At 36.4% G+C, this 26404-nt stretch overlaps 4 protein-coding genes across 7 annotated transcripts in view; 2 read left to right on the forward strand and 2 right to left on the reverse strand.

The window, feature by feature from the left end:
• The first annotated feature begins 2135 nt into the window (after positions 1 to 2135).
• Positions 2136 to 7928, forward strand: LOC108371661 (protein Lilipod-like). Of its 3 annotated transcripts, none has more exons than XM_017627267.1 (7): positions 2136 to 2300; positions 2608 to 2747; positions 2819 to 3049; positions 3255 to 3323; positions 4864 to 5372; positions 5437 to 5674; positions 5947 to 7352. In XM_017627267.1, the coding sequence occupies exons 2-7, from the start codon at positions 2630 to 2632 to the stop codon at positions 6153 to 6155; spliced, it is 1374 nt and encodes a 457-aa protein (XP_017482756.1). In that variant the 5' UTR covers positions 2136 to 2300; positions 2608 to 2629; the 3' UTR covers positions 6156 to 7352. The 3 variants fall into 3 exon arrangements, with proteins under 3 accessions (XP_017482756.1, XP_017482755.1, XP_017482754.1); XM_017627266.1 differs by lacking the exon at positions 2136 to 2300 and adding an exon at positions 7737 to 7928 and having other exon boundaries at positions 2397 to 2747; positions 5947 to 6103; XM_017627265.1 differs by lacking the exon at positions 2136 to 2300 and having other exon boundaries at positions 2397 to 2747.
• LOC108371663 (tetratricopeptide repeat protein 12-like) lies at positions 3332 to 4376 on the reverse strand. Its single transcript, XM_017627270.1, has 4 exons — positions 4249 to 4376; positions 3940 to 4152; positions 3756 to 3878; positions 3332 to 3683 (listed from the first exon to the last, which is right to left on the reverse strand). The coding sequence occupies exons 1-4, from the start codon at positions 4374 to 4376 to the stop codon at positions 3467 to 3469; spliced, it is 681 nt and encodes a 226-aa protein (XP_017482759.1). The 3' UTR covers positions 3332 to 3466.
• LOC108371660 (coiled-coil domain-containing protein 149-like) lies at positions 7355 to 11247 on the reverse strand. Of its 2 annotated transcripts, none has more exons than XM_017627262.1 (7): positions 11027 to 11247; positions 10431 to 10865; positions 10224 to 10367; positions 9813 to 9920; positions 9621 to 9705; positions 9076 to 9214; positions 7355 to 8919 (listed from the first exon to the last, which is right to left on the reverse strand). In XM_017627262.1, the coding sequence occupies exons 1-7, from the start codon at positions 11111 to 11113 to the stop codon at positions 8187 to 8189; spliced, it is 1731 nt and encodes a 576-aa protein (XP_017482751.1). In that variant the 5' UTR covers positions 11114 to 11247; the 3' UTR covers positions 7355 to 8186. The 2 variants fall into 2 exon arrangements, with proteins under 2 accessions (XP_017482751.1, XP_017482752.1); XM_017627263.1 differs by having other exon boundaries at positions 10431 to 10876; positions 11027 to 11117.
• Positions 11248 to 11399: 152 nt separating this feature from the next.
• LOC108371659 (dynein heavy chain 5, axonemal-like) overlaps positions 11400 to 26404 on the forward strand; it is a 32050-nt gene continuing 17045 nt past the window's right edge. The window contains exons 1-3 of the mRNA XM_017627261.1: positions 11400 to 11451; positions 24093 to 24252; positions 25193 to 25340. Coding sequence (XP_017482750.1) covers positions 24126 to 24252; positions 25193 to 25340 — 275 coding nt within the window. The 5' untranslated portion in view covers positions 11400 to 11451; positions 24093 to 24125. The remainder of the gene's footprint in view (positions 11452 to 24092; positions 24253 to 25192; positions 25341 to 26404) is intronic.

Genomic DNA, 26404 nt, shown 5'->3' on the forward strand with positions numbered 1-26404 from the left:
AAAACCCGAGTCATTCCGGTACGTAGAACCGGCTGTCGTGGGAATGAGCCGTCCACCTCTTCCGCATGGGTGTGGAGAGATGGGGAAGTGGAGCAGGATTGAGAGTCGGCCGCTCTTATTGTACAGAGGCGCTTGTGAACCTCAGAAACAATAATGTAATGCTCCGAGTCGATGTTGGCTCCTCGGATGGAACGAGCGTCAATAACGTTCTATGGGTATCTTTTGTCTATCACAATGTGATCAATTTGTTGTTTCGTCCATTAAAAGGGGCAGCGGATTTATGGATGTTTCGATGCTGACAATTCATTGAGTGATGGAGATGAATCTGGAGAGACTAGGTATCAGGAGCTCGTTTCTGTAACAATTCTCTACCAANGGCAGCGGATTTATGGATGTTTCGATGCTGACAATTCATTGAGTGATGGAGATGAATCTGGAGAGACTAGGTATCAGGAGCTCGTTTCTGTAACAATTCTCTACCAAGGCTAATGAGTAGTAGAGAATGACGTATATTCTCTACCAGTAGAGAAATAATCAGTAGAGAAGAGTTACAGAAACGAGCTACAGATTCTGGGCAGCTGCATTAAAGGCCATACCAGATGAAACTAGGTGGCTTTGCGTGATATTTATAACTTTGCCAGCAAAGCGCAAAAGCAAAAGGTATGCCACAATGGTGTCCAAGGAAAAAATTTTGTACTGCTTCTTTACTCGTGAAAATTGCAGAGGATTTAATATATGTACATATTTAGTTTTAAAAGTTTTATGTTTCTGCATGAAAACTCGAGTTTGAATAAAAATTAACCCAGCTGATGGTCAACGCGCGCAAAAAGATGAGAGTTGGCCATATTTTCGCAGCTGAAACGATCTATGTGGCATGCCTCGTACATTTTCATACATTTCATCTTATCTGTCAAAGTGATGGTCCCGTCATGGCCCCGTCAGAATGAGAACTTTCATACGTGACGCTCAATGATGAAACTGACAGTTAAGTAGACTGTGTGTGTTTGCATAGAGAGCGTCAGATTGGCAACCCTTACGTCGACGGACCCAACAAACGTTGGCCAATACTCAACTTTTGACGCACGTAAGTCCGTCACTGCTGACAGTTGTATAACCTCGCGTTTACACAAGTCAAGACAAACGAGAATAAGCATTAATTGTCATATTGTTTGAGTAAAGTAGGCATCCAGATAATAAATTGTCTTCCAAAAGCCAGAGAAAGTGACGAAGACATCGAGAGAAGTGTGAATAGATTACTGAACAAAGTGTGAATGTTTTGCTATTGTATCTGAAAAATTTACTAGTGTAAACCCCAAGTACGCGGTCATAAGGAACAGCTAATTTTTGTTTGCAGGGGCAAAACCTTCATTGTGGCGTATCTCTACTGCACGTACGTCACTTCCTTCGCATACTTTTCCGTTATTGGCGTACAAGTACCCATTCTGACGGGCCTATGAAGCAAGCGTTTTATCTGCATGGCCTTAAACCTTGCACACCGCCATTTTTTCGTATTTTCATCGAATTTATAGTTGCGTTCCAGATGCTCACGATATTCACGATTTGCAGGTTTTTTTTTGCAGGAAAGCGTTCCAGGTGCCAAAAAACCTGCAAGTCAAACCACTTTTGTGAGAGTAACTTGCTCTCTCTCTCAGTCAGAAGTTGCAGGTTTTAGTCCGAAGTTTTTCTTCAAGTTCATTTTCTGCAAGTTCATGAAAAGTATCAAACGATAGGCAGGGTTGCATTTGTAAGCAAAAACAGATAGCAAAGAACATTAAGCGCCACGGAGACAATCAAATAAATACGTCAAGCATTGCATATGTGTGAGATTGGCTCGTGTCTTGCCCGCAAACGTTCAAATAAACGCGTTAATTCAACAAACAATTTCTTTTTCTTGTCCGCGCACTTGCACACCACGACGATCAGAAGGCAAGTGCGCTTCTTTTTTGTCAAGCAAACGCGAGACGGCTGATAAAGATATTTGATCGTCTCCATGGCGCTTAACATAAAAAAAATGGAAGTAGTTACAGGAAAAGTGGCTTTTCGCGTTCCAGGTGATTTTTATTTTTTCTCTCTTGCTCCTCTCTTTCAAGAGAGTAATTTTATTATTTGACAGTTTTACAGGTTTATATACGAAGTTATCTGGAACGCAACTTATGTTTTTACCAGGCTGGTCCCAAGACCCACGCACCACCCAACGCTGAAAGGATTTTAATATAGTAATCGTTTATGTAGCGGGCCACGTGCTCCAAGACAGACACGCCCTTGCATCCTGTGATTAACCCAGGTCCCTGCTTAAAATAGTAAGCGTAGATACATACATACATAGTATGTATGTACACATCGTCAACGGAAATGCAAAAAGTCGTGAATAATATTATTTTTTTGTTTTATAAATCGATGTGGGGAGTTATAATTCGATCAAATCAAAAAGTGAATTTTGAATTTTTTAGGAGTCACGGCATTTTGCATTTCAAACAATGTACAAACGTTTATGCAAGCATATCTAGAATCTAGATCAATGACCTTTTTGATGCACGAACGCACTAATTGCAGTCACAAACACATAGTTTTTCAATCTACAACATCCGTTTGTCGTTTTGATTTCAGTTCCTGGTTGTGCACATTTTCGATGGCGATCGCCGTGGGCGCAGCACTTCTGTTGCCGATTTCAATAGCCAGCAATGAAATTTTGTTGCTGTACCCCAACAGCTACTACGTGAAATGGTTGAATAGCTCTCTTATACAAGGTAAATTCTTAACTGATTCGTAAGCGGAGACATAATCGCTATATGCAATATGTTTTTTTTGTTTTTCAAAGGTCTTTGGAATCACGTGTTTCTATTCTCCAATCTCTCGCTGTTTGTATTTCTGCCTTTCGCGTACTTATTCACCGAGTCCACAGGGTTTGTGGGACATAAGAAGGGCATAATTGCACGCGTCTATGAAACATTTACAGTATTCAGTCTTTTAGCAACGGTTGTCTTGGGCATAACCTATGTACTGTCCGCCGTCATGGATCCGGAAAGAATTGGATTTTTGTCACTGCTAAGTACGTACTGTAGTGATGTACTTCACTTATTTACTTTTATTGCCCAACAGCAGTTGCAAAAACATGGATATCCAGTGTAGCGGAAAATACACCGGAAATCTATTTCCGTAGTGAATTGCATTTGTATTATTTGTGTTCTGTTAATCAATTGTTTCAGTTCAGTTTCAATAATATTCACTGCTGCTTGTTGCATTTTTATTTCCAGATTTGGGCAGTGTACATCTACCATTTCTATACTCCTGCGTTTCATTTCTGGGTGTGCTTCTACTTCTCGGTGAGTAAAAAATAGTACATTGATTTACATACATTTGCATGTCGGTATACATATGTAAATACAAAATTTCGAGTTCTAATGATTAAACATTACACAATATGGGAATCAATTTAAAGTGCTTGGGCTTATTTTTGTATCCTTATTTAGAATTCTGTTCTGAGTTTCTCTTGAAATGCAGCTATGTAGTCAATTTCTTTAGAATTATTCTTCTTTGCGAATTTAATGCTCGTCTCATAATTTTTTTCATCGCCCAATCGCAGATAGGCCGCTGCACGATATAACCAGGATCGTAAGTTCTTTTCGTCTAATTTGTTAATCACGTAGTCAGCATCGATTATTGCGCGTTTAGCATTGCGAAGCCTTTGACGATGTACATATGTAAACGCGTTTATAATAAATTATTGTTCGCCTTTTTTATCTATGTATACTTACTTGAGATAAGAGAGCGCTCGGTTATTGTAAAGTATCGGGCTATCCTTTACGTGTTCTATGGCTTTTGTGTACATTTGTATGGCCTTTTCGTAGTTCTGCTTGCGGAAAGCTTCGTTGCCTAGACTGTGAAGGGTAAAGTCTTTGAATACATTCATCTTCTCGTATTATGCTTTGACTAACTAACCTGCGAAAGTTTTGAGCTATACGCTCGCGTTCCTGCCGCACCTTAGCGCGTTCGGCGGCGTCTTGCTCCATCTGCTGCATGAAGGTATATTTGTCCATTTGCTGGGGACCGCCCTGATCGTTAGGGTCTTTCTCATGGGCCGCCTTCCGATTGAGCACCGTGCGATCCTGACGCACGCTGACAATAAATTTATCCTCATTGATGTCAGACTTACTAACGGAAAAAAGTGAAAATGCGTGTTGGCGCTATAGTAGTTCACTATGACTATGAAGCATTATCTTTTGTCGTTACTTGCTGTAATTGACTTACGTATCTGGCTTTTTTGTACTTTCTGACTCCGATTTATTAGCGCTGGCCATATCCTCAAGTAGTTTCATTACCTGATTGACTTTTGACTCAAAGTCCAGGAAGTCTTCGTCCATATCTCCTTGAGACATAGCACTTTATAATCGTTTTTTAATAAAAGTAATATACGTTTCTGTTTTGCTGGTATAGTTTGCGTTGTGAGGTATAGAAATATATTGTCCTTTATGTTCTCTTTCTTTATTGTTTTGTTCACTTTGACAAATTAGGTTTTTATGTACCCCCGTTTCCAAGGCAAAGGTTTCGATAGTAAATCAAGAAAGTTTTTTATTTATAGATTTACAGTGAGCAGGCAGACTGAATCACTTCTCAGTGAAAAATAGAAATGTTCAGTGATGGACATACATACATACTTAAATACTTTTGTTTCAAGAAACTAAATACCCAATTTAGATATGCTAAATACTCAATACTAGCAAAATTACATTTGAACATTATTTTATACTTACGAACTAATTTGTATAAACTATTTAGAGAATCAGTCTTTGTTTTGGGTTCTAAGATACTTGGTTTTTTACTAAATTATTTTGTTAATTGAATCTATTTCATATATTTCCGTAGTTTGTACACCTCTTGGTTTCGTTCGTCTCTTTGGCGTAATGGGACAAGTGCTGGTGAAGCCGCATCTGCTTCGCGACGTCAATGAGGAATACCAAGTATACTACATGGAAATCGCCAGTGTGAAACGAAAATTAGCGAACATTGAACTGCTGAATGTCAGCATCAGTGGCAACGGTAGCAGCAGCTTGCGTTCCAGTTTGACGCGCAGCTACACAAATGGTGGTGCCGGCGGCTATTACAAACATACATCGTTGGAGCACCTGTATCAACGAAAACCGCTAGATAGCCACCAAAACGAGCATGAAAAGCTCAATCAAAGACTGAGAGAATTGGAGTCTGAAAGTCGAGAGCTGGAAAAGCTACGCAAGTCGTCAGCGTTTCAACGCAACTTTGTCTATCCACTGGCAATGCTATCGTTATTGTTCTTTACGGGAATAACAGTGCTGTTGGTGGTGCAAAATACACTGGAGTTGTTAATTGGAATCAAAGCATTACCTCTTAGCAAAAGAGTAAGTTGTTTTTGTTTTGTTTAGCTCGTCATCAGTTCAAATATAAATTGTTTTTTTTGTTTAGTTGCAGCAATTCACACTTGGCATCACGTCGCTGTCCAAGCTCGGTCCGTTTGGCGCTGGCTTAGAAGTGTGTCTAATATTTTATTTGGGTGCCACTTCGGTCGTTGGGTTCTACACGATGCCTTTTATGCGTCATGTGCGCCCACAAAAACGAAAAACTTCACTCGCCCAATTGATACTCAACTGTGCGTTGGTTTTAATTTTGAGTTCAGCTCTGCCGCTGCTCAGCAGAATTATTGGTGAGTTATAATCTAGACACGAGGCGGCATTGACTCAGATTAAAGGTGCTATGCATACTTGCTGCAAATTGTTCTCTTGCATTTTAGAACGCAATTGCTGCGACGCCGTACTGTTAAGTGACATTGGTGTATATCAAGTCTAATCCTAAATCTGTAATTGCACCTTTAATCCGGAGTATGGTTGTTGTCTGAATTAACTTTTAAAAGCCTTAATTATTGCCTTTCGATTCTTTTTTTTTGTGTAACTCAATTATTGAACATTTTCGTTGCAGGTATTACGAACTTTGATCTGTTGGGTGACTTTGGTGCCATAGAATGGCTCGGCAACTTTCAGATTGTTTTACTTTACAATTTGATCTTTGGCACCACGACGGCGCTTTGTTTGGTTAATAAATTTACAGCAGCTGTGCGTCAAGAGTTGTGTGCGCGGTTAGTAGAGAACTACGTGCTCTTCACCAATTACATGTCATTCATTAATTGATATTTATGTCATCGGCGCAATCAAACCTTTTCTAGTGACCGTACCACCCAAATGTCGATGAGTAAGCAACGCTTACTTTTGCATGGCATTATTACGGGTTTGGGCAGTGGTTTTGTTGCGTCGCAAATAACTAAGCTGGTAGGTTACTATTATGATAGCAATGCAGTTGAAGCAAATACTAACGGTGATGTAGAGAGTTGAAGTGGGTTAGAGCAAAGCTTGGCTGCGACCCTCACAATAGTCGGCGATACATTTTCCGTAAAGGAGCGGAAATATAAAAATTACCAATCCACGAATGCCATTGCGACATTAAATTTCGGCGCATTTCACTATAATAAGTATTTATTTATCAGAAGGATTCTCCCAAATTCTCTTAAACGATTTTATGTTTAGTCAAAAAAAAAAAAAAACGTTTTATCAAAAATTTAACTTATTGTATTTCGAATTTCGTTAGTTTTAATTTCTTTGGAATTAGTTAATTAAAATTTTTTAAAACTTTTTTGTATGTCTATAATGTAAACAAGTCTTTAAATAAATAAGTAGGTACACTAGTAAATACATACATACCTACATACATATGGCTGAGCTTTCCAATAATACGTATTTAGAAAAAACCTTTCGGTAATTCGAAATCCTTTCATAGTTTGGCAGTTTATTCCATTTATTGAAATTAAACTTGTACAACCGTTATTTTATTTTAATTCGAAACTTGAAACTCATTTAACAAAAGCAAAAAAATGTCAGTCTAATTATTCGTAAAGGCGAAACGAGCTAGTCAGAGCACTTCCTTTAAACATTTTAAAACTTTCATTTACTAACAAGTAACAACTGCATGCTCGGTCTTTGTATCGAAATATGTATCTACATGCGTTGCCATTAATCATCCAATGAACGCTAGAATAAGGTTAATTTATATTTATAGTATCGGCTACTATTATTAGGTACCAATTTTATAACATACGCACGCATATATGTACGTACATATTTTGTATATCTCAGGGACCGTAACGATTATATATGTAAACCTTTTGTGTGTGTTTTTTTTTTTAACAAAATTTAAACTCAGAAAGTAACTTTTGAAGTTGATATTTTCCCGAGTCACAAAGATAAGCTATTTCAGTACGATTTTTTAATAGAAATTTGAGAAATAATCGTTATTTACGGTCTATGGTATTTCTAGTTGGGGCATAGTGCCATCAAAAATTGATTCCAAATTAGTGAATTTCAACGAACACACATATTAAAAATGGCCAACACGATTTTATTATATATGTACATTTGTATATTAAGATCATTCAGCGTTATTCTGATATAAATGATTTGCTCATGTAATTTTATGTGATATGAAAATACACTATTGTAATGTGTTAAATAAAAACTGCATGTTGAAAAGTAATCAAACTAAAGTGTATTAATTTTTCACCAACTTTAAAAGCACTTATATTCATCCATTCGCACTTGACAACTGATCGTCCACGCATAGTTAATCCTATAATTCAAATATCAAAAGCTTATCGTTCCAAATTTCAATTAAACTTTAGTGACCTAAATAAAGAACTTGCAATTTAATTTTATTTACAGGCTGACTTCGATGTTCCTGTATGCATAGAAGTTTCTTCGTTTGGATGTCGCGTTATTTTGTTTTCTGGAAATTATAATTTCTTTAATCGATATACTGTGATTGTAATGCTAATGCATAGATAGAAAATAGTTAAAATATTAATCTTAAATAAATTCAATATAAGGAAAGTCTATGTTTCATTGTTTATTGCGCAAATGAATGGATTTTATTCGTTTTAAACTAAAAGAACGAAGTAACAAAACATTAAAATAGTGCTTGTTTGGTCATATGTAGTGCTAATGAGTGTACATATGTACGTATTTGAATTTGTACTCGTGGGTGTCTATAGCCGTATTTTCTATATCTCGGAACCATAACAACAACGTTTACTTATACTCAACAAAGCTATGCTATTTAGTATAACTGCATAAAAAAATTTGAAATAACAAAAAGCTGGAACCCTTGTTGGTTTAAACTTGGCATGGATTTTTTTCTGTTTCTTCATTTTCTTCGTACGTAGCGAGGGTGCCCATCAACGTTTTCTCATGCCCGCCTAAGCCTCTATCGTCACATCCTTCGCTCGCGTTTACAACTTCGTCAAAATCACGCATATCCAACTCATGGAGGGCTTGTTGCACCATAGCAGCTAGCTCTGGGGGCAAGTCTTTCAAATCATTATGTCGCTCCCTCGCGATTGCGCTGGTTATGCGCGGGTTGCTCGTACTGACGTTCACTCTTCTGCTGGAATTGCCACCCGAGTCCGTGGTAGTCGACGGTGACGTTTCGTATGCATGCATGGCAGCATTTGTGAATTCGCTGAGGCTGAATGTGCCTATAGCCCCTGCAAAGCCACCGTATTCTGAAGACATTATGCTGCGCCCAGATTCTGTTGATAATGAATCCACAGAGTCGTCTGAAATACCGACTCGCGAAGTTTTATTTGAGTCTTCTCGTTCCGTTGTCAAAGTTTCTGAATCGTTAATTTTAAGGACAACCGAACATTTCGTGTTGGTTGTGGTGGTTGTTGTCGCCTCCGTTTCGATGACGTTACTGGAATCAACAGATGAAGCACTGTAACCCTGAAGTAAGAATTGAGAGGGTGAATACTCGCTATTGCAAGAGGATGCAGTTCCACTCATGTCGCCAATGCCGGCTAGGCATTGTATGCGTTGGTCCAGCTCGGCAATTTTAGCTGCAAGAATTCTGCAACAAAAATGTATACATGTATATTATACAAACATCCTACACATGATAATGGTGGCAGAAGAAATAAAAGGATAGGATTAGAGTGAACATAAGTATTAACTATAAACACCGCCTAAACAATATGTTCACATCGTTTCTATAACAAAAACTTACTTGTTAGTTTTCTTTTGATGATTAAGAGCGATATGCTTGTCGTTTAAATTATCTAGCAGCGCCAAACAGAGTGATTTCAAGTCTTGAATAGTCTCTGTTTTTGTAGGTAAGTCCACGCCACTATCAAGCATTGTTTTGACTGCAATTATACATTAACATTAATATTATTTAAAGTTTTTACTGTTAAAATATTTTGCAGTGAACGGAAGAATACATATCGCTAATTTACGGAAATGTTGTCATAAATAAAAAAAAAAAGAATTTTTCAGCGGGCACACTTAAGGTTTTTTATATGCTACCAAAATGCATCGCTATTGCCTTTTACGTGGAAACTACAAAATATTTTACGCAAAATTGTTAGAAATTTGCCAAACAAATTTCTTTATTTGGGTTATAAAAGTATGAATGAGGGATATTTAACACAAGTTTAATATAAGGTCCTGGTACATAATATGTACTATATGTAAGTAAAAAAATTGTATAAACGAAAAAGGTAGCTAAAAGAGTGAAACACAACATCAATGGTGTATTATGCACCTCTTTACCTTGTTTATGGGACAAAATACTTTCATCATTTGCATGGGAACCTAGTTTAATAATACCCTTTTTACGCTTCGTTTCCAACATAGTCTTTGAAGCATGAAATAAGTTAAATTAAGTTACATATTAGTTTATACAAACGACTAAGACCAAATAAAGCAGACCAAATCAGCGTTTTTTATGTTAGTATTTTATACCTTGTATTTGTTAAGAGATTGCTTTGTTATATCCAATTCGCACTCAACATTTTTTGACCGTTCGTGTAGGTACTTATTTTCTAACAATACGCCATCAATATCGATTAGCTATAAAAATTAGAAAAGGTATTATTGCGTGATATAGCTTTAATGTAAATTTCACAAAAAACATATTCTGCCAGTGTCATAATCCAAAAACCAAAAACTGCAGAAAAACGGCTTTAAGGGTTTGAATTTACATACATACATGTGTATATGCACGCTCATAGTAGAAATCAATACATATTTTGTTCTAATGAGGTACTGGTAATCGGTACATCTATGGAATTTTTACACAACATAGAACATCTCTGTATACCTAACTAAATTTTTTTTTTTTGGATTATGACACAGAAAATGTGCGATATGTACCTTAGGATGTGATTCGTTGGCTTTTAGTGCATTTAGCAGTTCATGATTCAGCCTATGCGCCTTGCATTTGTAAGCATCACGTTCTGATATAATATCCTCTTTTTCGTCTATTAAAGTTTTTAGATCAAAGGCAAGCTGTACATTCTAACAAGAGGAACCTATCTGGATAAACTTTTTTTTACTTGTATTTGGTAATACACTATTTACCTTCTTTTTCAGGTTCTCCAAATGACAAATAAAATTCGAACGCTCCCCCTTCCATTGCACAGCTTCCGAATTGCTTGATTCAGCAATCAATTCATTTTGCAATCTTTCCGATTTTGCTTCCTTTGTAGCAGACCTTAGGAGTTCGATATCACCCTGCAGCTCGTTTAACTTTTGCTTCAGAGATTCTACTTCCGTGGTGAGCTTTATATTTCTCTCTCGCGTTTCGTGCAGTATTGATGCTACACTAGTTTTATTGCCCTCCATTCCAACCCAACTGCTGTATTCATTGTTACGTGTTATAGCTGAATAACGTAGTTGCAAGGTCTCCGCCATTAATTTGAATTGATCACGCTCGGTTCGAAATTGTTCCAGCTCCTTGCGTAAAATACGTAGTGCTTCCACTTTACTCACCAATTTCCTATGTAAAGCGGAAGTCTGCAAATAAACTTAATTATCAAGTCTAACTACTGTTCACTGATTTGTGTATAAATTCGAAAAAAGGACAAAATATCAAATTATCCATAAAGAAAGCGGCGACACACAACCGCTGCTTTTCCCCCCCCCAAGAGCCCTAAATAATCAATTGAGGAACTCACATTGAATTCTCCCATATGTTCGCGATAAAGCTCAAAGTCAACCGAATCCACATGGTTTTGCGATTGGAATTCATCGTTGGAAATCATTTTCTTGTCTCTAGCACTATTTATGAGATTTCGGGTAAAATTTTATAAACCGAGCTAAAATCATTTACAAAAACGAAAACTTCGGTGAAAGTAGTGCCGGAAGATACATCGATGTAATATCGATACATCGAAGTTTTTGAATTTATTTCAAACATCGATGTTTTTTTCGATGTTCGATGTTTCTCTCTATACCCATCACATAGGTAAGTGAAAATCTACGAGCACAATTTTAATAGATAATTATAGCTTAGTAAATACAAATTATTATTTCTTCAGGTTATTGGTGTTGGCACAACTTGAAATCTTTAAGTCGCAGGCTTCTTTGTGGGACTGTTTATGTGTATGTTTTCAATGAAAATCTTTCATCTTATGTGTATGTAGGTATGTAAGTGTGTTTTCTAAGGTAGTTCCAATAATTCGAATTCTGTTTTACTGAATTATTAAGAAATTGACAAATTGAAATTTACAAGACTTTTAATAAATTTTCAGCAATTTATGTCAATGGCTGTGTTTATAAACACAATAATGCAAAATATCACTATTTTAAATCAAAGTCCAAATTGAACAAATTTATCTTGTATGGTTGTGAAATTAAAGATACTGATGGTTTGCATATCTGCGTTAATGAATTCAGCCAACATTTAAAAACTTCGCCATTTAAAGAGGTCGATGCATCGATACATCGATGTTGCTCCCCAAAAACATCCAGCACTAGCGGAAGTATATGAAACGATACGAGTAAATACAAGTACATAATCGATAGGTCTCGTTCGATAACAAGTAATTTTGATATCGATACTTTTAATCCAAGTACTGAGTAGGGTAGATCCCTGCAAAAATCGCGACTACTCCATGCATGCGTGTAAAGAGTATCCCCTAAGGACCAAGGAATACTCCAAAATTAACCACAATTCATATAAAAAATATGACCCCATTAACATTGTGATGTCCTAGGGCAGGACCATATACTCCATCCCTGCATTACATGAGAGTAGCACAAAACTACTCCAAAATACTAACAATGGAATTGTTGTTATATTTTTTCGTTTGTACATGCTTTTGTTCTTCACTTCACAGATGCTTTTTCGTAATTAATAAAAACCAAAAAGAAAAATTAAAAATTACATGTTGCCTCTGACGGCATTCGAACCCGAACATGCTGGGAGCTAACAACTAACAGCGAACACCCCTACACGTTCAGCTACAGACAGATACGCAAATGTGCTTTCAACTTCTTAACTTAAATTACATTTCGTTAAAACACGAGCGGTGATCGGGTAACACATAATAAGCTGGCGCGGACACACCAGTTGGTTCGCCACAGCATGACAGGGGAACACTTTTGTAAGTACTCCAATAAACCACAAATAGACTATATGGTCCAACGATTTTTGCAGGAATATAGCTATTGGTTCCGTACAAGGCGTATTTAACAGGTGATAGCAGCACCCTTTTATTTTTCTTCGCCTCACGGCTTCATATGTCAAATTGCTGCTGGTGATTGGTTGGAGCAGTTGATCCTCTATTGTTTTCTGTTCTCTTTCACATCCTTCGTATGAAGTTTTTGACAGTCCTCGCCACAAAAGCAAAAACAAAATACATGTACATTTTGTTATTGTCGTACCGATAGCACCTTATTGAATACGTCTTGGTTCCGTAATGGAAATCTCAGCCAAAACTATCAGCTTTTTGCGTTCGCGTACGAAAAAAACTTGCAAAGTAGGGGAAATTGAGAGAGCAAAGTTACATTTCATTTTGCGGGGAAGCTGTTAATTTCTGCTGATCAAAAACAGCTGGTGGGAATTTACGCAAATCACACAATTGTGATTTGGTGCTTGGTTTGGAAGTTAGAATCGATAAAATGCTACTAATTAAACTTGTAAGAACCAAAGAACGTAGATAATAAGAAGGGGCAGCTAGTTATAATTGTAGCGGAAGTGCGCAACAGTGGCATGTCTTCTCTTTTCTCGCTACAATTATAACGAGTTGTCCTTTCTTATTATCTACGTTCTTTGTAAGAACTAAGTAGTTATTCGTTTAATCAATAAACTGTGTCAGGATAACACTTGGTGATGAGTTTTCGTACGTTTTAAACTTTATACTTTTGAATGTAAAAAAAAATTTGATCAGCTGTTTTAATTCTATCTCAGTTATAACATTACTTTATTAAAATTTTGCACGAGACTGTGTTTTAATATTATTTTAACTATTTCTTAAAATCATCGAAATTTGTTCATAATAATATATCGTCGCTTGGCGCGCAATAACTTGTAACCGCCGAATACAATAAAACGTATGAAGTGGCTGAGAAAAAAAATTATTTTCGGGACCAATAATTTTATATATATTTAATAAGTTCAGTTAAAAAACCATTCAGTTTAAAGGAAATTAAGTTTATTTGCACTTGAGGTATTGCGCGTCAAGCGACGATATAGTTTCCATAAAACTGATTGTTCATATATGAGGCTTTTTACTACGAAATATATCAATAATAAATTAGGGTGATTTTCAGAAATACTAATATTAAAAAACAGTCACGTGCAAAATTTTAGAAACATAACTTTGGGGAATTATTTAAAAAAAGGTAAAATTTTCCATTACCATTACTTCCAATCCAATCAACGGGAACGCCATTGGATTTAGAAATCCGCAATAAGGTACGAGTAACTATCAAAACCTGTGCTCAAGAAAAAAAGTTCAAGATCCGAGCACAGTTTTAATATATATACAAAACAAGAGAGATTGGATAGATATCGCAGATGTCGAAGGCTGCTTTTTATGAATGGAGACACGGAAGACTAAAACTTCCACCATTGTTATTAAAAAATTGTTATTAAAAAAAAAACGCTCCTTGCTTTCTCCGCTTTTCTTCCATTTTTCTTCTAGCTTCGATGAAAATCTACTGATCTCAGAAAAATCATATTTCAAGGTTAAAACTTTATAAAGCATGCTATTTTTGTATTTTTTTTTTAATTTTTCGGCCATTCTTCCAAAATGTTTTTTCCGATATCAAGTAGGAATGATTTCGAAAATAATTAGAAAGAAAAGTTGTACAGAATTATGCAGATAGAAACTGTCTTATTTAGAACATATAGAGCCACAGCTATGATATATATATAAAGTTTAGACTGGGGACAGGTGGGGAAATACTACTTTCATATTAATAAACGCAAATAGTTAAAAAAAATCGAAAATTGAGATTTGCACATTTTTTCTTCACTAATAAATAGTGATAAATACAATATAATATAGAAAATAAATGGTACTTACCTTTGGCTTGCAAATCCATTACAAACATAAAGTAAACATACCTCTATAAAATAATGGCATGCAAAATAGCAATAAGTCCACGTTTTTTTTCTGAAAAGAACAATTAATTACTTATTCTCGAACAATAATCATGCAAACATATTATCTAATTCATAAGAATGAGAATATTGGTTGTCATTTTCAATATTTATATAACAAAAATTCAGTGTCGACTTTTGTGCAGCTAGTTTGTCCTATTCGAATCACTGTGCGTCTGCCACGCTATTACTTTGTCCCTTGAATCAATCTGTTTTGGAGTGATGATAAATTTTTGGAACGGAGTGTTTCGATTGTTACCATAGTTGTCAGTTCATTGATCATTTACCTCGAATAATCAACTAGCAACCGGTAACAATTGTTTATTGTTAGTAAACAATCTTTCGGATGCCGGTAATCAGCTGATCTGATGACGGGTGTACATTCATACATATACAAGGTAACCCACCAAACAATTTGTGTTGCCAGCAATAAGAAAACGTGTCGCCCTCGGAAACAAATTTATTGCCGGTAATATTGCCATCGAATCGATTTCCTATTACCGGTCGCTCTAAAACGTCCGCCGAAGGCAACTCGCCTGGGCGAGTCGTTTTCTTATTACCTGAATGAGCCCTTTTCTTATCGCTTCAGGCGATTTTTGGAATAATTTTATTCTTTTTAATAGTTCATTTATTTTTTTGTACCAAATTCCAACTTACAATCGGAATTAATTCATTTTCTCGCTGTGCGACTTCCTATTTTTTCAATCTTGTCCTTGGGCATAATTTAGATGCTTTTGGCCAATACTATTGACGCCATATTCATAAGTTTCGGAATTTTTGAGAACTTTTTTATTCAAAATTGACATGAACGAAGTGATGTTGCCGATTTGTCACCACAGCAATAAATCGGTGAGTCGCCAATTTGTTGCCATTGACGATTGTTGCCTATTTCTCATGTTATGCATGGTGGGTAAGTACTTAGATACGTTAAGTTCACAGACCCTTGGTTATATTGTAGTAGTGCGAAGAATTTACATTATACAAATCTACGTACATACATACATACATCAGACATACATACATACATATGTTTGTATTAAAAGCATTCAACAGTTTTGTAAACATTCTTGTTTCCTTTAGTTACATCTTCTTTATTGCCGCTGTAACTTCCTAAGCGATTTTGGTCGTGTCCAAAACAGCACGCCAGTCCTTTATCTTCTGTGCCAATAGGAAATGCCAAGTGAAGCCAAGTCCTTCTCCACCTGGTCTTTCAATCGCAGAGAAAACCTTCCTCTTCCTATGTTACCAACATCGCGGCCCGCTTTAAACTCTTTCAGAGCTGGAGCGTTTCTGTTCATTCGTTCGACATGATCTAGCGAGCGTGGCCGTTGGGTTTCAATTCGCAGCACTATTTCTATATCGTCGGAATCATTGTCTCGAAAGGGGTCGAGCGAAAATGCAGGATGTGGATGAATCGTAACACAACATACAGGGGACCCTGTATGCCTAGCCACTCCCACATCAAGACCATAGTGCGCGAAATGCATCCTTCAAGAGGTGAACCTGTTTCTACAGAACATTATGGATCTAGACCCGGAGGGTGTCAAATTTACCCTCTCCCCCGTAATCCAGGGTGTCATGCGTCACCGAGCCCATTGGAAGGTTTGCAGTCAGGGAGCATTCCTTGCTGCGGCATGAGGCTCTGCCGTGGTCCACCGTTTTTTCCCCTTTCCTTATTTTCCGGCCACCGAAAGGCCAAAGGTGGCCAAAGAACCAGAATGATGAATACAATAAATAAAGAAGCCTCGGAATCCTGCAAGGGTAGTGCCGCCGCTGGACACGGCGATGAAAAGTCCAAAACACCAACCACCTCGGAAACCGCATTGACGGAACCGAGAGGACCTGAACGGCCCAAGCAGCTTCGGGCTTCCCCAGAAGCTGGAAGGCTAAACCCCCAGGGGGAAAGCGAACCTCCAGGGATGCCGGTGGTACTATACCCCATGAGGGAAAGTCGAAGCCGGCGGGAAAGCTGCGGAAGGCCCCTCTTCGAAGACCGGGGCAAATGACCTCGATCTGCACCCCGGCTGCTCCAAAGCAGCAACTAAGATTTCGACTCTGACCCAGCGTGACCGAAGGGCAGCCCCTACGGTAATCATAAGGCTGGGGGTCTTCCCGCATGACCAACTGACAGAGGAGCAGAAAGCTTCTCTCAAGTGGGCCATGGGAGTCTTCGCTGCCAGCGACAAGCGATCCTCCGGGAAAGGCGGGAAGGAATAACCACCCACTCGGGAAAATCCTTACCTCCAAGAGACAGCGATCTCAGGACGACACCTCGAGTGCGTCCAAGATGTATAGGGATTCCTCCCCATTTAACCGTCCGTCGATGGTCGTATCCAACACGAAGCCGTTCAGTGAAGCCGCCAAACAACACCTCATGCTGGCGGTGTTGAACAAGGGGCATCCGGACGGCCACATAACCACGGACAACTGGAAGTCCGTCCTGATGGGTTTATGCATGGTATATAAAGGGATACTCTAGAACTACCCCGGCCCTGTACCAGTCCGGATGGCGTCAAGGGCGAGTTAAGCTGGTAGCGCGCGCCGATGAACGGGAATATCGGATATATATGGAAGGTGGGCGTAGTTCCTGTTCGCTTTTGCCCATTTTCAATACCAACCTAACGTGGATTAGGGATGCGCGATGTTAACCGCTGCATCGGAAGCAATCAATTCTTTCAGTGATTTCTTTATCGACTCACAAATATCAAATTTCCATAACTAACTTCAAATAAATAACGAAATGTTTTATCAAAGCGGCACAGCAGGTTATATTTGCAAAGTTCGTTCTTCAAACAATTAATTTGAATTATTATTATTTTATTAAAATCATAACACTGGACTTTATTAAAAAAGTTGTTTTCTTTAATTTAATTACCAATTTTTGAAATTGCAGGGAATAAGACGAACAAACAGACATGTCTGTACTGTTTTCCGTCTTTATTCAGAGAATTTTTGCGTATATAGTATGTAAACGTATCTGTGGACATTTGACAAAACAAATTAAGTCTAGAAACATTTTTAACGGTTTTGAATAGCGATAAAATAATTTGACATTTCTTTAGAACTACAACATTTTTCTCTTTGACGGTAAAATATGATTTTTCGACATATGCTCTTTTGTATGTCCATGAAAGACAGACCTATTTAAGTGGTTTAGTCAAATGTCCACAGATATCCATAACTATATCGGTTCCTTTCGGCTATAACAACATAGTTTTTACTTTTTGCGTTATTTTGTTTTTTTTTTTGCAAAACGGCTCTCCGGATTAACCTGAAAATTTAATACATCCGATATTTTTTCATTCTGAATCGAGTCCTGTTGCGATTTCACTGGTGCTTTCCCGAGCCATTTAAAGTTGGTTGGATCACCGTGTTGCTAACTTTGTATTGAAAATTGATAGTCAACTGTCAAATGTAAGTTCCCAACAGCAAACAAATATTTCTCCAACCTTGTAGATATTCGTAGTTCTCAAGTTGATATCCAACATCATTTTCCAGCTCATCTCTAACCGACGTGCAGATACGTAAAAAGTGATAGAGATAGAGATAGAGTATTTTTAATTATCAAGTGAAAAACTTAAGCTATATAAAGAGGAAAATTACCAACAAAAAGTAAATAATCTTCAAATAATCTTCAAAAGTAATCTTCAAAGAAAATAAAACGCGAAGTGAATCAAGTAGAAATATTACTTATTAACTCTCCACTGTAAAAACGGGTCTTATAGGGCTGCATGAAAATCGGGGAAGAATAATAATAATAGATTGGCGCTTACACATGTGTTAGTGTTTGGCCGAGCTTCTCCTCCGATTTGTGGCGTGCGCCTTGATGTTGTCACACACAGTTTTACGCCGACTCCGAACGGCGATTGTTTTTTTATGAGAAGCTGTTTTTCATGGCAAAAATACACTCGGAGGGGCGACCGCTGTTAAGAAAAAACTTTTTTTTCTACATTTTTTTCCGATGTTGTTTTAACCAGGGCTTGAACCCAGGCGCTGCGGAGTGGAAGCGTGCACTGCTTACCACTACACCACAGCGGCCGGGGCAGAATAAGTACCTAAAAAGTGTACGACAAAAACCATGTTTGCGTACTAATACATACATACACATATACGATAAATATGTAGATGAAGCAAACAAGTTGGAATACTTCAAATTTCAAGCAAATTCTAACGGAATTGCAATTACAGTAAAAAATTTGCCTTTTAATCAATTAGATCGTTTGCGCTCTGCTGAAGGTTGAAGTTCAAACAGTTGTCAGAGGTTATGCACTATGTCCATTCATAAGGGATCCCTTTTCGAATGGTTTATACCTTATAGGACCTAAAACTGGACATTCGTTGATATTGCCGCTATTAACGTTTTTAAAGCTTTTTTTATTTACATACATGGTTCCGTATAAAAAAGAAGTCATTTGCTAGCGGCGAGAGTTGTTTGTTTTTGGNCATGGTTCCGTATAAAAAAGAAGTCATTTGCTAGCGGCGAGAGTTGTTTGATTTGTGTGCATGGGGCAGCTGCCGTGGCGTAGTAGTTAGAGATGCGCACTAGCAGCCGGTGGTACCTAGGATCGCTTCGTGGTCCAATCAACAACAACAAAGAATGCACTCTAAAGCGGTCGCCAGTCGACAGGCAAACTCATGTATTTCTGTCCTTAAAAGGTTCAACCTCGGCCAAACACTTAGAAAAATGAGTGAATCGCCAAATGCATTTTTTTGTTTTATTAAGTTTCCAGAGCAACAACATAAATAATAAACATCCAAAATATGCCCTGTGCGAAAATTTTGAGTTTAGNTCCAGAGCAACAACATAAATAATAAACATCCAAAATATGCCCTGTGCGAAATTTTTTAGTGAACGTGGAGCAAATGGATTATGCATGCATCGGCATTAGTTCTTGCTGCTACTTTCTGTTCAATCCTCTTAAAGAAAATTATTTGTTTGTTCAGAATCTCGAAATAATAATATTTATAATTTCTAATGTGAATCTTAGAACCTGCGAACCAGCATTTTATTAGCCAAAATAGCATTGGTTGTAATTAATTTAAGTACTTCATTCAATCGGATTTCTCGCTGGCGTAAAATGTCCTTCGGTTGCNGGTTGTAATTAATTTAAGTACTTCATTCAATCGGATTTCTCGCTGGCGTACATGTCCTTCGGTTGTTTGAAATTCCTATGGACGCAGGACCGTTTGATCGATGTATCGGCATTCGCTGCGCAGCTAACGCAAAGCATTGAAGAAAACGAGCTGGCATTTTCGTTCGAACAGCCTTTCTGAAATAACGCAGTAACTATAATATTCACATCAGTCCTTACAAAACAAAAAAAAAAACAATAATTATAAGTACCTAATTAGAAAGTTCGCAGTGTGCGTGCGTGCGTGCATTTTTGAATTTTGAGCGGCAAATGCCCACCGCAGCGACTGCAGAATGTTCGTACATAAAAATACTCGAGCGCAATTTGCTGAACATGCGGCCGCCATTCGAGGCGACAGCAGCTCTGAGGACGAAGAGGAGGGAGGCGATGCGTTGCAGGTGAAATTCAAATGAAATTTTTGTCTAAATTGTTTAAAATATTGTAAACGTTGGCTTTTAAATTGCATAAATTAATTAGTACAGTTACTTTGACTTGAGGGTTTGAGGTGAAAACAAAAATAAAAAAAGCCAACATTAAACATTCTCTGGTTGATTATGTAACCGGGTTACATAAGAATGGATGTGCCAACTTTGCTTTGTCTCTGTTGACAGTACTGTACATGTGTTTGAAATTTATGATTAAAGTAATCATAAGTGAATTTATGATTAAAGTAATCATAAGTGAATTTAAATTTTCTTTGAACTTCTAAAGGTATGTAATTTCTTCCGAATATTCTTATAGTCAGTGGAAATTCAGGTCCAGTTAAATATTAATTTTCTAGTAAATGTACGCAAGTAAATATGTACACTAGGCGACAAATGAAAGTGTACACCTTGTTCTAATATAATATTTTTTCGATACTACTTTTGCCTTTTTTATTTATTTAACAAGTACAATTTACAAAAGCTGGTTTTTGTGAAATTTTGTTGCTAACGGTATCTCGCAATATATATACATATTTCATAAGAAATTCATGCTTATATGGGAAAAGTGCAAAAATCCGTCACCAAGAAAAAATCCTCAAAAATTAAGGGGATTTTTTAGACGCTTGAAACTTGCATTTTCATTAGACTAAAATTGAATGGGCTACACAACTGCATACTCAATATTCTAGAAATTTTTAATGAAAAGTGGAAAATATTGGTTAAAATTTTTTTAATCCATATACAATTGCTCAGTGATACGACTTAGTTAGGGCGATCTGGAGTAGCTAACGAATTGAGTAATATATCAAATTGAAATGCGTGTTACACAGGTTAGGGCGATCTGCAGCAGTGAAAGAATTGAGCTACATATATATCAAATTAAAGTGCAAGCTGCAGTTGCGGTTGACCGTGTTTGTCACAAAAGTAAAACGTGGCAGAATAGTCGATAGTCTATGAAAAATATTAACACATTTTCCGTGGAATTGTGATTCGGATGGATTCGTATTATTCATAGTTTTGAAATATATTTCGCGAAGGCAAAATATAAAAATAGCTGAGATCACTTTCTTTTTCGGACACCTAGGATATCACTGAAAAATTTAAAAGACTCTGAGTGACGGTAAAACTCAAAGCTTGAAAAATTGTTTGATACAATTAACTATCCAAATTAGCAGGTAGACATATTTAAAAATTTTTAGAACCTGTGGTTGAATTTTTGCACTGAAAGGGTTAAGAAAGCTTTAGTATAAAAGTGTAATACCAAATGCCTTTCACCATGAAACGGCGCCAATTTTCAGTGGTTTTTGCTTCTGAGACTACGACCAATAAAACCCTTGCACTGATATTGTGAAGGGTTGGACTATACCTTAAAAAATACTGTTTTCTCATGGCCCACTGTGCGATGCTTTGAGTAGCCCTTGAAAATCTTAAAAATTATTTTGAGTTATCAGGTCTCTAGCAATAAATACAAGATTAATTCTTGTCTTTCATGAAGTTCTTTAAATAATTCTTGAGCTAAATACTAAAGTATATTCATGAATATCACGCTTTACTTTTTACATAAATTCAAATCCTTAATATTAGTAAGTACCTATTTCTTTACTGCATTCACCCGAATTTCGGCGGTTATTACTAGTTTTCGTGAGCTTTATATACGTAAAGTGTGAAACTTTGATTTAAATTAATGCAATAAATTTTTCATGAAAATAATTGTGAATAATAGATTAGAAAAAGGTGCCCACTTTCATTTGTCGCCTAGTGTATGTATGTATACACCACCGAGTCAATAAAAAAAACTTTATATTAAACTCTTTTCTTTACAGAATACCTTTCTTTTCCAATTATTTTATGCTTATTGGATTTTTCGATTTGCATAAAAAATATTTTTATCCACCTCAATCGGGGGTTAGCCCCTGAAGTTTAAGAATTTTGGTCTGGTAAAAGTTTTCAGAAATTTCAAACATTTTATTTTGTATTTTGAGTGTTGGATAACAATTTTTTCTTACGTTGTTTTTTTTTTTTTTGATTACGCAGTGGAACAATCACTTGAGGGCTCAACCAAACTAGAAGTAAATCACTACGAATTTACTTACCACAAACTGGTTTTAATTTTTGAGTTAGCCCTCAACAGCTTCCCTGAAATTTTTTCATAGCGTAATTTCCAATTTTTTACCATATTTTACAAAACACACAATTATAATATGTGCACATTAATTCATATTCAGCAATATATGTAGATATACATACATATATGCATATACATATATCTATAATTTTTGCAGCATTTTGAAATTATTTTTGAATTTTGTAAACTAATACATTTTGGTATTTTTGAATTTTGTGGCTTTTCATTGTTATCCTCGATGGTGCAAAAACAAAACCAAAAAATTAAAAAAACTTTTGGTGCAAAATATGCAAACTCATCCTACTGAAATTTACATTTTATTTAAATTGAGTTTGTTTCATTGCGTGGCCGGTGCATGAAAAAAAAACGCATGAAAAATAAAAATTTCATTATTAATCCACACAAACGGAATCGTTTTTGAAAAAAAAAAAATGACTACCGACGCCGACGAAGCGCAGCGGCGACGTGAAGAATGCGAACGCAAAGCTCGACGTGGGGAGATGGACCCCCGTTTGGAGTTCACTTTCCAACTGCTCATCGACGCAACGCAGTTGCCAAGGCATCAACTTATGGATTACATATTCGAGGGAGATATGGTGGGTAACGAACTAAGAAAAGTGGTAAATATTTAGAAAGTTTCCGATACCACATATCCATGTATGTATGTACATTAGACTGTATCACCAAAAAAAGTTGCGGTTTTTCCGCCGGGATTACAAAATTGATTATATTTTAAGACGTCCACCAAAATATTTCGGAAAAATATTAAGATTTAAGCGAGCTGGACCAGTATGAAAATACCTCCAAAAATGAAGTTTTTTATGAATAAAAATAGTTTCTTAAAGAACTTTTTGAAAAAAGTCCCCTCAGATGACAAATTAGATTAAGCTTAAAAAATCTGCATAAAAATATTTAAAAGCTTTTCAACGGAACCGTAAGAATGAGATTTTTGATGCTGTTTTGTTTACTTTTTTCAAAGATTGGCTTACGAAAAACTTGAATAACCGGGCCAAAAATGTTCTGATGTAGACTTATGGGATCTCAGTATAAAAGTATTTTCACACTGGTTTTATTTCTGGCCAAAAAAACGTCATTCGGGTCCCATCTTGTTTTTTCGAATACCAACATATCTTAATTCAACTTTGAATGACGTTCGTTCATCCTACCTTTCTCCTCGATCCTTTGAATGAATTTATTAGCAAAGAAATAAAAAGGGTGAGAAAATACCTTTCCAACGATGCCTCACAAGTCTAAATCGGAAGAGTTTAGGTTCAGTTTTTCACGTTTTTCCTAAACCAATCTTTGAAAAAAGTTAAAAAACAGCATCAAAAATCTCATCATTACGATTCCGTTCAAATATTTTTTTAAATATTTTTTTAAATATTTTTATGCAAATACTTTAAGCTTAAACCGTTTTGTCATTTGAGGGGAATTTTTCAAAAAAAGTCTTTAAGAAACTATTTTTGTTCATAAAAAACTCTATTTTTGGAGGTATTTTCAAATCGGTCCAGCTCACTTAAATCTTAATATATTTTCCGAAATATTTTGGTGGACGTCTTAAAATATAGTAGATTTTATAATTCCAATGGAAAAATAGTACCGGTTCTTTTTTTTATGGAGAGTGATGCAGTCTAATGTACATACATATACATATGTATATGTAAGAGGACTTTTTTTTGGTAAATAAACGAAGAAGATAAGTATTAGTTTCCGATCATGATCGATCCGGATGATGAGATACTTTTTCTCTGAAGAGATCAAGTTGCGGATAAAAATATTATTTGGAACGTGTATTCTTACCGCGGGTTTTTCTTATTAAATTTCTAGTTAGTTTTTAATATAAGTAGTTGGTTTCAAAAACTATCCCTTCTGATGCACATTTAATTCATACATACATACATACGTACATACACGTGAAACTTCAAATCTAAAGCACCCTCTTCCCGGCAGTTGGATGAAATCAATCAACTTTTTTTGCCCAACATGAAAAACAAACTTCTATGGTTTTATCAAGAAGTCGATGAGCCCGAACCGCAAGCTGTGCAGGATCCCAACAAACCAGGACCATCACGGAGTGGCATCGCATCGAGTAGCTCAAAGACTCCGCAGGGTACATCCTTTCTGAAAATTTTCACCAATATGCATGTACATCTTTATACACATCTAAAATCACAAATACCTGCAAGTAAATATATCGTCGATGTTTTTGCAAAACCACCCACCGATCAGTCGCAAAACCGCCTAAATCGCCATTGTGGCAAAAATGAGATTTGGTAACCCTGAACTCCAGGCATCGTATAATCGTTATTGAAACTACAGATCTGAAAAATTATAGCTGGAGAAAATACCGCCTATGAAGGCAATGCCTTCAAAGAAAACCTGTTTTTTCGCTCTCCTTTAAAGTTTTAGTGCCGTAAGAAAGGCGTTTTTGCAATTAGTCGATGGGTGGTTTTGCAAAAAACATTGACGATATATATACATATATACAGTGGCGGTCAAAAATGGGTGAATGGTGTTTCGTTTTTAATATTTACAATGTTTTTCAAACTAAATTTTTTTAATTTTTTTTTTTTTTTGTAAAAATGTGTTTATGTTTTAACAAAAACCATATATATCACACTTTATTACGTTTTAGCCAGCATTTTTAAAATTTTTGGGTATGCAGTTTTTTGCTAACGGCTTTTTTTCAAACAAAATTGTTAAATATCAATGCAATTTTTAGCCGCTCAAAACTTGAACTAATTTCGCTAAAATTTTATAATCCTGTTAACTGCATACCCAAAAAACTAAAAAAGTCTGGTTAAAAAGCCAAAATCTGTATAAAGTTTAAAAGTGTGATTTATATGGTTTTTGTTAAAGCATGAACCATATTTTTATAAAAAAATAAAAAAAAAATTATTGCTTGAAAAACATTGTAAATATTAAATACGGAACACCATTCATCCACTTTCAACCGCCACTGTACATATAAATATGTATGCATATCCACACATTCGTGCAGCATTAAACAGCAATTATCTTCCATTGAATGTATCTCTTTCGTCTAAAAGGTTCCTCGCCTAGCGGATCTGCGCCGTCAAAACCAAAGAAATTGTTTCTCACAGATGGATGGAGTTGTGCTTTCACCGGGATTTGCATTTACATATTTCGCGTAAACACTTCAAAACAATTGCCCGAAGAAGGCTTCCAAAAGGATCTGTAAGTTCGATTAGCTTTTCGCTTGTACAATCTCATATGAACTTAAGTACATATGTATGTGTTTACATATATGAAGGGCGTATTTTTGGAGTCTTTTCGTAGGAGGTTTAAACAAACACAAAGTAAATATTTACTTTTATGTTTTCTACATTAAGTCCTCTCAAAGGTCATGCTTGACTATCCGGGCTTATAAATAATCCACAGCCTATTTAATAGCCTTTGTGAGTTTTTGGGTTAAAATGTACGTACGTACGTACATACGAGAGCCCTGCACGCTTCCCTGCAGTAAAATTTAGAGACAGTCTCTTAAAGCGCTAGTTCCGCCCTACACATTTCAGAACCATCTCTGAACTAGTGCAAAACGGCTGCAGAGAGGGACAGTTGAAACTATCGGTGTGTTAGTTGCGCTCTGTTGAGAAGTAAATGCACAAATTCTCAATTCTCGTACAATACTAAAATAGCTCAGCGGGAAGACCTCCGACTCGAACACCGTTGGTCGCGAGTTCAAATCGCGGTGGAGGCAGTTGTGATTTTCAGATTTAATAAATTTAAATTGTTGAGTGCCGTTTTAAAATTGAAGAGAAAATGATCAAATTTAATATAAAGAAAATAAAAGAATAATAAAAAAGAAATAAAATGCAATCTGTAAAAGAACAGAAAAAATGAAATAAATAAAAAAAATCGAATAATCAGAATTTTTTTTTTAATAAAAAACTTATTGTCGCAGATCTGTCTAAAATGGAACCAGTTTAGAATAGAAAAATAATCTAATAATCGAGTTTTAAAATTTTTTCTCATAGAAAAACTTACTGTCCCAGAACTGTCCAAAATGGAACCAGTTTAGAACTAGTTCGAAAGTTCTGCAGAGGGGGGCAATTTCCACTTAGTAGGACATCGCCATGTAAAAAGAGACAGTTGAAAGCATTGCGTTGGGATAGATCGAGAACCAGTACCGCCTCTTAAAGAGCTAGTTCTGCGCTAGTCCTGAACTAGCACGATTTACTGCACGCTTATAACAGCCAATTACTATATGTATGTATGCTGAGTATTTTCATTGCACATAC

Source organism: Rhagoletis zephyria, unplaced genomic scaffold (assembly GCF_001687245.7).
Source record: "Rhagoletis zephyria isolate East Lansing unplaced genomic scaffold, Rhagoletis_zephyria_1.1 Rzeph_scaffold_05131, whole genome shotgun sequence".
Lineage (NCBI taxonomy): Eukaryota > Metazoa > Arthropoda > Insecta > Diptera > Tephritidae > Rhagoletis > Rhagoletis zephyria.